The sequence below is a fragment of the Rhincodon typus genome, chromosome 3, assembly GCF_021869965.1.
Source record: "Rhincodon typus isolate 14 chromosome 3, sRhiTyp1.1, whole genome shotgun sequence".
Taxonomy (NCBI): Eukaryota; Metazoa; Chordata; class Chondrichthyes; order Orectolobiformes; family Rhincodontidae; genus Rhincodon; species Rhincodon typus.
Window position 1 is genome coordinate 50,409,848 of NC_063334.1, and position 13,554 is coordinate 50,423,401.

Sequence of the window (13,554 nt, forward strand, 5' to 3'; positions counted from 1 at the left end):
CATGACCTAGATATCCCAGAATTGACCAATATCCCTGGCACCAGCACTATTTTTAAAAAGCTTTTGTGGACCCAGACAATCACTGTCAGTCTGGAACAGCCCCCCACTGTTTCTGACATTTGCACCAATATGGCAGATAAGGGGAAATTGGCACCTCACTTTGTGGATCAACACATAGAGGTCCTGGTGGATGGGCTGGTGCAGAAGAGAGATATCACCTTCCCCAGGACTAGCAGAGGAGGCCATGACACCAGACCATGCAAGCCTGGTTTAATTTTGCTATCTGAGTTACTATGTTCATGGCCTCCTGGAGGAATCCCCAGTACTTTTCCATTCCACCAGAGTAAGTGCCACCAACATCTCTCTGCTACCTCACACTCACTCTACCTCTGCTACTGTACCCAACTCTCACCAAAGCCCATGATATATCGGTCTCACTGTTTTCTGCAACATCTTCCCTCATTCACTCTCACCCATATAATTCTCTACTCTACTCGTCCTTCATACTGTCTCTGCTGTCTACTCACTCCCACAGTACAGGAATGGGTAGTAAGTGCTGGCCTAGCTGGCGATGCCCTCATCCAATGAATAAATAAACAAAAATCTTTCTCCTATCTGCAGCAGCACTAACAACTCTGCCACCCATTTTCATTTTCTTTAATCCATTCCTTTCTCTCATTCCAGGAGAAAACAGCCACAATAGGGCAGAAAGAGCCAAGATTGGGTACGTACTGCTTGACATTTGGTTCCTCACCTCTTATGAGTAGGCAATCCTGACACTGATTGCTAACTGACTGTGATAAGCCCCTGGACTGGTATCTGAGACGACCCTTGACCAGACTAAACAGTATCTCCCTTGATTTGACTGATCACTGCTAACATCCATGACAAGCTTCCTGGATTTGTGTCTGTACTAAATGGCAAACCAATACAGAAGTACTGTATAATGGTATCTCTGGCTGAGGGGGAATATTGTAAAATGGCAGAGCAGGGCAAGAAAGGCAGGGGTTGTGTGAGCTCAATGTATGGAACTGCTAAAAGAACAGGTGGCAGTCCTGAGTTGCAGACTGAACAGGGTGAACTGGGTGCCTATCCGTGTGCGGAAAGTGTCATTTCTGCAGCATTGCAATGCTGCTTGGCAGTATGCCCTGAGGTGCAACATGGCAGTGCAGAAGTGAACTGTAGGTGGATCAGAGATATGCCATGATGATGCAAGGAGGGTGGTACGTGTTGGATGTTAGTGACTGTGAATGTGGGAAGTGTATGACCACTGCCCATGGAGCATGCCCTGACACGTTGGTGCTAGGTGTCCAAGATGGAAGTCCAGACAGGCAATTGAAGAACTAGAGTCATCAGGCATCTGCTCTCACTTTCATTTCAGGAGTTGGCATCTAGTTTCCTCATTTTGGGTGGTAGAATAACAGGTTTCATATTAATGAGGTGAGATTTACTGTTAATGAGACCAAGAACAAGCAACAATCCCCATTAATAGGCATCTCCCTAGTATGAGTCTTGTCTTGATGTCCAGTACTCTGTTTGGAAATACAATGAATTGTTCCTGCTGTCGAGAAAGGCCACATTTGAGTTCTCATGCAATTTTCCTAGACTTATCACTGTAACCAACATTGTTCAGGGCTCTATAAGATTCAGCTCTTGATTTCCAAAAATCAACACAAAATCCTACAGATACACAACTTTATTTTTAAAGCCAGAGTGTGTCATTTGTATACAATTGCAAGGTTGACTCATCTATGCCAATATAAATTACTTACTATTAAGCAATCCTTGACAACTACTACACACTGTACACAACTAAGAGTATTGCTTAAATAATAAAAGCGATATTGTATGAAGAAATGCTATAATATACACAGTAATTTCCAATAGTAGAAGTATATTTCACATTCAGAATTGAAGCTGGTACTGTTTCACTTATCATTTAGGAGCTAGGTGTCATTTACATTGGAGAATCTATGCCATAAATTGAGTAAGTGTATTGGTGAAGGACCAGTACTAAGCAAGGTTGTTTAAGGTGATGTGTGTAAAAGCAAACACAAATTACAGCAGAGGTAGAGGCCACATGACAATAGCAAACCAGCCAGTATACCAAGTACAATCGTATTTCTATGAACATCATCCTTGATTATAAAAAAATTATGCAAATTACTCAATATACATGATTAAAAACAAAACTGTCATTCATGAACAAAACAGCGTAAACTCTAGTCAGTTCCATTTTCATCAATCTGTCATACGTAATGCTTACGTCGTTTTTAAATCATAGAATCCCTATAGTGCAGATAGAGGCCATTCGGTCCATTGAGTCTGCACCGACCCTCTGACGAGCATCCCACCCAGCCCCATCCTCCCAATCCCATCCCTGCAATCCCGCATGGCTAATCCACCTAGCCTTCAAATCCCTGAACACTACAGGCAATTTAGCAAGACCAATCCTCCTAACCTGCACATCTTTGGACTGTGGGAGGAAACTGAAGCTCCCAGTGGAAACCCATGCAGACATGGGAAGAATGTGCAAACTCCACGTGGGCAAACATCAAAGCCTGGAATCAAACTTGGATCCTTGGTGCTGTGAGGTAACAATGCTAGCCACTGTGCCACCGTGCAGTATGTCTCCTAATGTTACACCTTTACGTTGTCATTGGCTGTTCCTCTGATTTCTATTTGTTCCTAGCAATATTCCTTCTCTGGGGAAATTCATTCCTGTACTGAATGCTGTTGCTGTAATAACTTTTGTTGTTCATCCGTTTCAGTTGCTGGAGAACAGTGGAACTCTGACTGATGGTCATTCTGTGCTGTGTGCACAGTGATATAGAGTCAAAGAAATGTAGAGCATGAAAACAGACCCTTCTGTCCACCTCATCCATGCCGACCAGATATCCTAAATAAATCTAGTCCCACTTGCCAGCATTTGGTCTATATCACTCTAAACCCTTCCTATTCATTTACCCATCAAGGTGTCTTTTAAATGTTGTAATTGTTCCAGCCTCTACCACTTCCTCTGGCAGTTCATTCCATACATGCATGATAGACTTCTTTTGACCTGCTGCCTGCAATGAAGGAACAGCTTTTCCAGATGTATGTACAAGTTTCTACTGGCATCAATATGTCTGGTCATTCATATTTGCTATGTATGGTTGAAGTGGCAGCTGTTCTGCATAGATCCTAAGACACCACCAGTGCTGGCTTTTGTTGAGAACATTGAATATTTGCATTGAATAAATGCTCAGGTCTGGTAATGAATTGGCAGTTTTATCAACGCGAAATTGGTTTTCTCTTGTATCTCCTTAATTTAGTCACTACTCTTACTTAAAAAAACCTCCTAGTTTTGGCTTCAGTAATTCTTTTCTTTGTTGGAAGAGTACTTTAGATGTGCTGCAATATTAATCTTTGGACTGGACAAATTTTCATGTCTTCAGTCGGTGTATTTCTCAAATCTAGATTTGCTTGATCTCCTTATGTACCGTTTGGTGATTTTTACTGCTGGATCAGCTTGAGTGGGGATAGTTTGGAGATGAAGTGTGGTGTTGAATTTCCCAATCCCTCATGAAGGAGTTGAACTCCGCATTTGTGAAGTGAGTGCCATTATGTCTGAAATGTGTTTTCAGTCATTCCACAATCTCACAATCATGACGTCAGCTGGTCTAATTCCCAGTCAGCAGAATATAATGAATGGGGCCCCTTCTGCCTCACCTTAGATGGTTTGCATTGCCCTTAATGGGCTTTACACATAAGTTATTTAATTGAAAATGCGGGTGATTTACTAGTGGTGGTTAATAGATGGAAAAAATATCACCGGTGAGTTGGTGATGGAAAAACATGTTCAGTTGTGTGTGAGAGAACTTCTGAAACTAGGGTTTTTTAACAAAAATATGAACAATCAGTTCCTTTGAGGGAAGATGTCTACTCCAAGTTTCATGTATTGTCTGTCTGGGATATTATAAAGTAGCACTTTTCCTTTCTTGGCTTGGTATTCATTACAAGCATTGGTTGATGCAGTCCTTTATCTCTGTTCATGTTTGATCGTAGACCCATCTTTTGATTCTGATGACAATTTAAAGGAGAATTTTGCTAAACAGTTCATGAATCCAATAAATTATTGCAGTGTTCTCATTGCATCTCTACTTTAGTTCTCACTTTGCCAAGAATTGGGCAAAGTTTTGTTTCTGTCAGTGCATGACTTATGAATTTTGTCCAGGCATCTTCAATTACATCCTTTTCTTGTTCACATTCTGATTCATTTGGCAAGTGCTTGCAATTGCACTGGATTCTGCCCATGATCTGCAAATGCTTCTATTGTATCTCCACATCTATAGATTAGCAAATCATCCACAAAAGCTTCCACTCTAGGAAGATCACTGATTATCTCGTGATGTCTGTGTTAGTGCACTTCTATAAATGTCAAACAATATGCACAACAAACTGTGTCCAAAATGTAGTTAGAAAACTATTGCTTTTACCAAGCTTCATTTGTCAGTGTCCATCCTTTGCATCTAGGGTAAGAGCTTTGCCTTGGTAAGTTGTGGCAAAATTTCTTCAGGGCTTGGTATGAATTATTGAAAACTTTTCAAAGCTTCATTGAATTCTTCTGAATACATGCTGGGTTTTCTCAGTTTTCTTATATTTTGTTCACTGCTAATTTGCTGCTAATCAGTTCTGCAGAAGTTTTCATTTTCTTGATTACTAATTTCTTCTCCAGCTGTTCTATGTTGGTCTTTCAGGTTGGACTTGATGACAACTGGAACTCTCCTGAGCAGATGCTGAATTGGTGTTACACTTTTATCTATTTGAAGATGAAGACAATGAAAACTGGTAAATACATCTTTGTAATATTTTATGATCTATTTAGCAGTCATTGGCTGAGTGGACTGTAAAACACCACACCTTCTCTGGCACATTCAGGGTGACTAGCATAAGCTGTACACTTGCTTCAGCTGAGACAAGTGGGCTTTGCTTAGGGTCTACTAGCTGGAACACCTGATTTTCACTCTTCACATTACATTGAGTTCTCAGCTTAATTTATTCTCTTCGCTTGAATATTGTTCCAACATATAACCTCAATCTTACCTATGAGGTTTTCATTTCTGGGTCACCATCTTGAGTTGTTTTGCACAGGTCTGCAATGTTCATAATGTTGCATGAAGCACCATTTCTATTTGGCACTTCACATTCACATGATGCTCTCCTTCTGCAGTCATCATACTAACAGTCATAAGACATTTATCATATTAGACACAACACCACCAACCTGTTGCATGCTGAAGAGTGATTTATCAGAATTATTGGCAGAGGTCTCTCTGGGAGCCATCTCAGTAGGCTAATTCTGCTTCTTTCTAGTTAAAGTGAGTCAGCTGTTGCAGCCAGAACACCTCTTTCCCGATGTATATATTTACATCCTGCTCTCTAGTGTGGATCTTTCTGCAGGTTCTTCTGAAAATATTTCTTTCTTTTTTCAATATGTCGTTCTTATTCACTTTGAAATGTCTCTCAGCATAATACATAGATTATAGAATCCCTACAGTGTGGAAACAGGCCCTTTGACCCAACAAGTCCACACCGACCCTCACAGCATCCCACCCAGACCCATCCCCCGTAACCCACTAATCTACACATCCCTGAACACTATGGACAATTTCCCATGACCTATCCACGTAGCCTGCACATCTTCAGACTGTGGGAGGAAACCGGAGCACCCGGAGGAACCCATGCAGACAACGTGCAAACTGCGCACAGGCAGTCACCCGAAGGTGGAATTGAACCCAGGTCCCTGAGACTATGAGGAAGCAGTGCTAACTACTGAGCCATCAAACCCAGTCTGTTCTCTCATTAATACACTTTAACTGATTATCGACTCTTCAAATCTTCTACACATGTTGATAGCCTTTTTAAGTATAGATTTCTCCTCTCTCAACAGATGTATGATGGCCTCTCTCATATGCTTAAGACAATCCTATCTCCAAACTCAAAGGATTCAGCTAATATTAGTGAGGTCACATGCTGATCAATATTCTCCCGCTTCCTTTGTGTTCTTATGTTGACAGATATTGTGCATAAGTAACATTATGATTCAATATGATTCAAATTGTATCTTTAAAGCCTGCAAAATCTCTCTTATCTGGCTTTGCTATTCCAAAGTGAGATTTAGGCTGCAGAGCTTTCCCCAATATTGATAACAGGGTTGCTACTCTAATTTGCTCTGTCCTTTTATTTAATTGTGTAGCTATTTTGCCACTGAGTGAAAATATTCAAATTTTGTCTCATGTTTCCTTTGATTTCAGCAACGGGGATTGGGAAATGCATAGGCATTTTGACTCACCCAGTAACTCAAATTTGCACACTGCTTTTATTCTTCTTTGATATTGCTTTCAGCACTTACATCACCAAAAATTCACACATTTTCAGCCTCATTCTTGACTCCATGCTTCAAGTGATGTATGTATTGCTAAAAGAACTTACAGCAGAGATAGAGATCTCATAACTATAGGAAGTCAGCCTGTGCACTAAGAAGAATTTCATTTCTCCAAACAGAGGTGACTTAGGAGTTGATGTTGGAACCCCAAACATTTCTCATATAGAAATTCAGAAACATATGTAACTTGATTGAATTTGAGAATGATACTAAATAAGGAGAGGAGTTGAATCTGAAGGGGGAGCTTGGGATTACAAAACCAGTGAGACAAAATAAATCAGACAAGTGTAACCGCATAAGCAAAAAGTGAATCACTTCATTAATGGTATGGAAATAACCAATGATGTCATAGAGTCATACAGCACAGAAACTGACCCTTTGGTTCAACTCGTGCATGCTAACCAGACATCCCAATCTAACGTAATCCCATTTTGGTCCATATTCCTTCATATTCATATACCCATCCAGATGCCTTTTAAATGTTATCATTATAAACCTCTCCACACTTCCTTTCTCAGATCATTCCATACAGGCACCACGCTCTGCGTGAAAAAGTTACCTCTCAGGTCCTTTTTAAATCTTTATCTTCTCACCTTAAACCTACAGCCTCTATTCTTGGACTCCCCCATCCTAGGAAAAATACCTTGGCTATTCACGTTATCTATGCCCCTCATGCTCAGCCTCCAACACTCCAGGGAAATCTTGGCAGATTTGACGACTGTCACTGCTAAGCAAAAATTAACATAACATATGGAATACTGAATGATATTACAAAAATGACAGAATGCAATTCATAGAAAATCTTACTCAAATGGATAATATTATTTTGTTAGCCAAACTATTGATATTTCACTGTCACTGTAGCTCTGGCTTGAAAAGTCAATAAGATATTCAAATAGATGATCAGATGTAGAATCGTGATGCTGCTGTATCATAGGAAGAATACTTGTAGAAGCTTGGGCTATAAGACGATAAGATAACAATTGGTAAAGAAAAGTATGTTGATTTATTCAAGTCAAAAGAAACTCAGGGGAATGCAACATAGAACACAGAAATGGGTACAGTTTCAACCAATAAAAGGCAAATTGATGACTAATCTAATGAGGTTCTTAGCAAAAATACCACTTAAAGAATGAGATAGCTTTTCAGATGAAATAATGGTGACAAAAGGCTGGGATTATTTAAGAAATAATTGGATTGCATGATGTAAACACATGTAGGGAGGAGGGTGGTCGGGTTTTTCTAAAGGATTTTCATAGTGTCCTTATGAGAAAACGATTTTCACACAATACTATATGTATAACATAGATATGGATTAATAATGACTATATCAGTAACAGTTTAACAAATAGTACCTTCTCTACTATGTGGACAAGCAACATAATCAGTTGACTGTGCACAAAATTTGACATTGAATATTCACAATTCACATGAAACTAGCTGTGAGTGCAATATCAGCTTTTTACTGAGAGGTGTATTAGTCATTCACAATTGATTTGGATGCTCATGCATTTTTGAAACATCAATCTGTACTAATTGCAGTCAAATATATCTAAGTAATAGTTTACCTGCAGATGTAGCATGATTGTAATCTCAATGGTGCACTTTATCTTCCATTGAAAAAACTAATCATATGATAATCTAAAATTAGATTTCCTGTAGACAGTTCTTTAAGAAATACCAAATAAATCAAACCCATTGGAGGAAAGAAATAAGGATTTAATTTTAAGGTCTTCCTTTAGATGCCGTTCTAAAAGATTGAGACCATATGTCTGGGATCAGCATGTCCATGGTTTCTATTATAGCATCCTAAGATATGATAAGCGTCTTGTTTATTCATTTAAATAAGGCAGCAGCAAAGCTATAGTTCTATATATTTAACAATTGTATTCTCAAAATTATTTCCTTTAGCCATTTTTTTCACACTAAATGTTTCAAACAATCAGATTGCTTCAAAAATAACCATAGCTACATAAGATCATTTATTTACAATTAGAATTCTACAAAAAAGAGACAGATCAGCTCAATTAAAAGAACATGTATTGACTTATGTAATTCATAAATCTCCAACTGTGTACTTTTTAAAAGCACTGTGATCACTTTTAACAATAGTGTTAAACAACTATTTGATAATGCATTAGAATCCTATTTAACATACAGTCCTATTAGCTTACAACATGAAAGAAGGCATTTCATCCTGGCTCTCTGAAAGATCTAGGCAATTGGTCTCACTCCCAATCATTCTTTTCTTATAGCCATATAAATGTTTTCTCTTCAAATAAATGCCCAAGTTCCTTGAACTTTACAATTCCATCTACTTCCACTACCCTTCCAGGCAGAATATTCCAATCGGTAATGATCTGCCACATAAACAAGTTCTCCTTATCTCTTGTTTTCTTTCTGCCAATTATCTTAAATCTAAGTTATCTTTTTGTCAAACTTTCTGTTATTAGAAACACTTTTTCTCATATGCTGTATTAAAGCTGCATATAATATTGAATGTTTTCATTAAAAATCTCCTCAAATGTTTCTGCTTGAAGGAGAACAATCACAGCTTCTCTCGGCTCCCTACATAACTGAGTCCTCAGTGATATCTAATCTATTAGTGATTCTAGTAAATCTCTTTCTCCAACGGAAATAAAAAATAGGGAGAAATGTCACCTGTTTTACACGCGTGCAAAGTCAAGCACTGCCATTGTTGAATGAGTTATGTTTTCTGTGGTGTCCCATATGAACATTTGATAAATTGTTCACTGTGATTTTTAATGAAGCCATTTGTGAATACTAAGACATACAGAAGGAGTTAGAATAAGGATTTTAGATGTTCATACAGTTAAGAAATATGTTTCTGAGAAGAAGCTCTGATACTTCAGGGATTCTTGAAAGGGTGAAATTATCTAACACTGCTATTTTATCGACAGAAGTAACTGCATGCTACTAATTGTAACAACATAGTTTCACAGTGGTAAGGAGGCCTGAAAATGCAGATCATTGTCAAAGGGGTTAAAAGCTCCTTCAAAGTTATGTAGAATTGAGTTTAATGGAATCTCCCTGAATATTGCAACTCCTGAAATTATTTTATGAGAAGCTAGTCCACAAATATCAACGCATTGGTCTGAAACTTCTTGCTCAACTGTTTCATCAGAAGTTACACTAATGTATTTTAAATTAAGATAGCAGAGAAAGGAATTTCTGATTAACAGCATATTCTAAAATGCCACAGAAAACTTCAGGGCAACTGAAGAGTTCTGAATTAATGGCATTTTATGGGAATGTTTGGTAAAGTCCTTTGTACAATATGTATTGTGTGAACATTTAACTTGTGATTTTGGTGTTAAAGACATCAGAAATCTGTAATTATTTCATATCCTGAAACTACAAAAAGAAATATCTGTTTCAGAGGAAGTTAAGAGTTCCAAGAAATAAAAATTAAGAGTTATTAACTTGTGGAAGTAATACTGTATATTAAGGCATTTTAACCTATAAAGATTAAAATTCTCCACTGGGAGTTGTTAAGTTCACAGAATTGATTACATTTGATGGGGTATTGATTTGTGACAGCTCTCCTTCATTCACCTTTTGTGAATTACTGCCACTGGACTTGCTTTTGCTGTTATCTGCAGCTAACTTAATTGATAAGGCCTTGGAGACTCTAGTACTGGCTAGGCAGCCACAAAGAAGACGGAAGAAAGCCCGACGCATCTCTTTGCTGGCCAAAGTGTAGATAATGGGATTCATGCCAGAATTGAGGACTGCGACTGCAATAAACCAATCCTCTTGATACAGTATACTGCACTTATTTGGTTTACAAGCTACATCAAGGAGCAAGAAAATGAAAAGCGGGGACCAACATGCAATGAAAATTCCTACAACAATCACTACTGTCTTCAGCAGAGCCATTGATCTCTCTGAATTGTTTTTTGTAAATTTTCTGTTTGAAACTTTGCGGCTACTTGTCTTAACCAGTATATAAATACGAGCATAAAGTATTACGATGGCCAACAGAATTGCACTGAAGATGCTGATGCAGAAGACAACGTACGTTTTGGAGTAAAGTGGCAGGACTGTGGAGCAGTCCGAGAAGTTGCAGATACAGTTCCAACCGAGGATAGGCAAGGCACCAAGTAAAATGGATATTAGCCAACAAGCGCCAATGAGGAGGAAAACTCTGTACTTTTTACTTGCATCATAGGGTCTCATTTTTATCATAGTCATGTGTCTCTCAATTGCTATTGCTAGCAAGCTAAAGGTGGAGGCTCCCAATGCTACAAACATACTTCCTTCCCTGATGAACCATACAGTTGTTGTGAGGCCAAAAGTCTTATTTCCAGACATAAGAATGTTTACTATGTAAGCTATTCCTGCCAGAAGATCGGATAGGGCTAAATTACCAATGAAATAGTACATGCGATTATGAAATTTGTTGTTTTTCCAAATGGCTAGGAGAACCATAAGGTTTTCAAGCACGATGAAGCTGCAGATGATCAGAAAGGCCACAGTAGTTAGGTCCATCCCATTGGTGGGTTTTCCTTTTTTGTTGAATTTCCCTGTGTAATTATAGTGACTCTCAATGAGGTCTGTTTTGACGCACCCATTGCTGATGAGCGTTTCAGCTGGAAGAGCGATTAAAGGCATGTTCATGTTGAAGCTTTTTTGTGGTATTAGATCTTGTTCACTAGATGGAGCCTTTGCCCCATTATTAATATAGACAGCCTGAAGAAAACCTGTGAGCCATATTCTCAATGCTGCCAGCAAACATTGGGCACGATACGTGAAATTTTAAAATCTGTAAAATTGAACACAATGTTTGATCAATGTGCTGTAAATTTTCAGACATGCTGTTGACATACAGAACTGACTCCTATTGATCTTAGATAAAGCATCAAAGATTTCTTAATCAACCTCCCTCTAAAGTACACAACATGCATTTGAAATATCCTATTAGAGTATTGGGAACTTTTGAAATGCCTAGTACATTTCATTAAGACAAGTCAAAAACTGGTCAGTTTTGGAAATGATTGTCTACTTCTAAATGCAGAAAATTCCAAAGGGATGGATTAAACAATGTAGAGAAGGAATGATTAATGCATGAAACCTCGGATATTATGGGATGTTAGACAGTGGAATTACCATTTGATTTATTTGCAATAGAGTTACATAATTTACATCTATCTGCTCACAGCTGTCAGGCAGAAAGAACAGCACTGAACAGCCCGATAACCTTCATTGTGTGATTTTCATTAATTTACAATGCACTATTATACATACCCATGTATGTCATAGTTCCACGTTGCTAAATACCTAAACAATTTGTGAACATGTCATGATGAAAGACAGGCTTTGCTTGAATAGGGATTACTTACATTCGAAGTTAAGGCTATTTGTTTCAGAAAGTTGCCATTTCTTCAGTTAGCAAATTACATTGAATAAAAGAAAAGTTCAGGAAGTAACATATTTATAGAGGTGCTTCTTTCATGTGAGAACACTTGACACTTGATTCACTGAATATCTTAACAGTTGGCGCTAAATGTAACATAATTAGGACCCCCACACCCCCGTCCCGAACTTGGATTCAACACTCAAATGTTCGAGTTAGAGAAATAAGTGGGATGTAAGAAAAATAAAATTACGTTCAGTAAGTGGTGTTCTCAGATTCCCGTTCTTTATTTACAAATGCTTGCAGTGAAAACATTAAAAGCCTTTGGAAGAATGTTCATTAGACATTGGGATACTCGCCAAATGTACGTTTTTAGAGATGTCCTTACTACTACAAAATCCCAATATTTCAGTAATTAGCTGAATGTTTAAGATAAATATGTTGACTATCTTTTGTTTTTTATTTTGTAACACTTGAATAGCATAACAATGACCTCCGACAGAAAAACAAACAAAAACGTCATGCTTAGTGAACTTTACAAAATGAAGACTCACCCTTCACATTACTTTTAGCTTTGGAGCCAATATTTAACAAGTTAGTGTTTAAGTTCAGAGGTGGGTGACTAGCTGCAAATCTCCGAGTTTGTCCTGATCAGAATAGTTTTCAATTGTAGCGTTTTCAATTAAAAATTCACTATTTCCTCAGTCTCGATGCTTTTACTGTTTTCCAGTGTTAAATTTGCACACTTCGTAATTTTTCCCTTCAAATACACTTCTTCGAAACTCCTTGGCAATTCCAAAGCTTTCCATTAAACATTCCCTGATTTGTGTCAGTATCCCTCAATCTTGCTATCGAGACACCTTTTGTCGCATCAAATTAATTTTAGTCTATTTAGGGGGCCAGTCACTTTTCCGGACCATTGCTTCTTCCACAGACTATTATATTAAATGGCTTGGATTTCATTCTTTTCGGTTTCACGTTGCAGTATTTGTTTCTATAATTTGCTGCTCATTCCTTTCAGCAGCCTATTACAGTTTTCTGACCGTGTCATATTCTCACTTTTTCGCCGTAGTTTTCCGGGTTCTTGCAAGAGCCCTTGTCGTTTTACTGGTGCTGTGGCTTGCAGCTGTGTTCTTCGTGACTCTCACTCCGCCTTATACACTACGAAGTTCCCTAAGTATTATATTCATGTCAGCCTAGTCTTTTTGTTGCTGTGTCTGAGTTGGCGGCAGGTAACGCCCTCAGAGGGCAGTTCCTCACTATGCATGACGTGCTATTAAGGCTTGAAGTTCTGGCAGAGAAACCCAGAGTGGTAGGGAAATATTGCGTGAAATATACACATGCAAAATCAAACAACCAAGAGAAAGGATGTGACGGTTAAAGGGAAAGAAGAAATCACTCATAGATGACTCTGTTACATTTTGATGTGCGAAGACAATCATTTAACTAGGAGAAAAACTGAAAGACAAAATAAAAAAGACAAAAATATTTGACCACAGCTGAGATGGTGACATCAACTTGCTCAATGTTTTATTTATAGTGTATATCTTAAATATTTAACTTGATTTTTTTTTTCAGATTTGCCCTGAAGTAAAATGCCAATTGCCATTATTTTCTTGAGTGAAATTAAAAAGAGTTTTAATGCCAATAAAAAGACAACATCAAACACAGGCAAACAGAAGTAATGTGTTTAAAGAGAGGAGTGACTTATACAGACAGGAAAAATAAAAGACACACATTCACACCACTT

At 38.1% G+C, this 13,554-nt stretch overlaps 1 protein-coding gene across 1 annotated transcript; it reads right to left on the reverse strand.

Annotated features, from left to right (window-relative positions):
- Positions 1 to 7,349: 7,349 nt before the first annotated feature.
- Positions 7,350 to 12,987, reverse strand: LOC109919851 (sphingosine 1-phosphate receptor 3-like). The gene is made up of 2 exons (XM_020519876.2): positions 12,359 to 12,987; positions 7,350 to 11,213 (listed from the first exon to the last, which is right to left on the reverse strand). Exon 2 carries the CDS (start codon positions 11,066 to 11,068, stop codon positions 9,917 to 9,919), a length of 1,152 nt encoding a protein of 383 aa, XP_020375465.1. The 5' UTR covers positions 11,069 to 11,213; positions 12,359 to 12,987; the 3' UTR covers positions 7,350 to 9,916.
- Positions 12,988 to 13,554: the final 567 nt, after the last annotated feature.

Coding starts and splice junctions, on each gene's coding strand:
- LOC109919851 (XM_020519876.2), bottom strand. CDS start 11,068: ATGAACATGCCTTTAATCGCTCTTCCAGCTGAAACGCTCATCAGCAAT.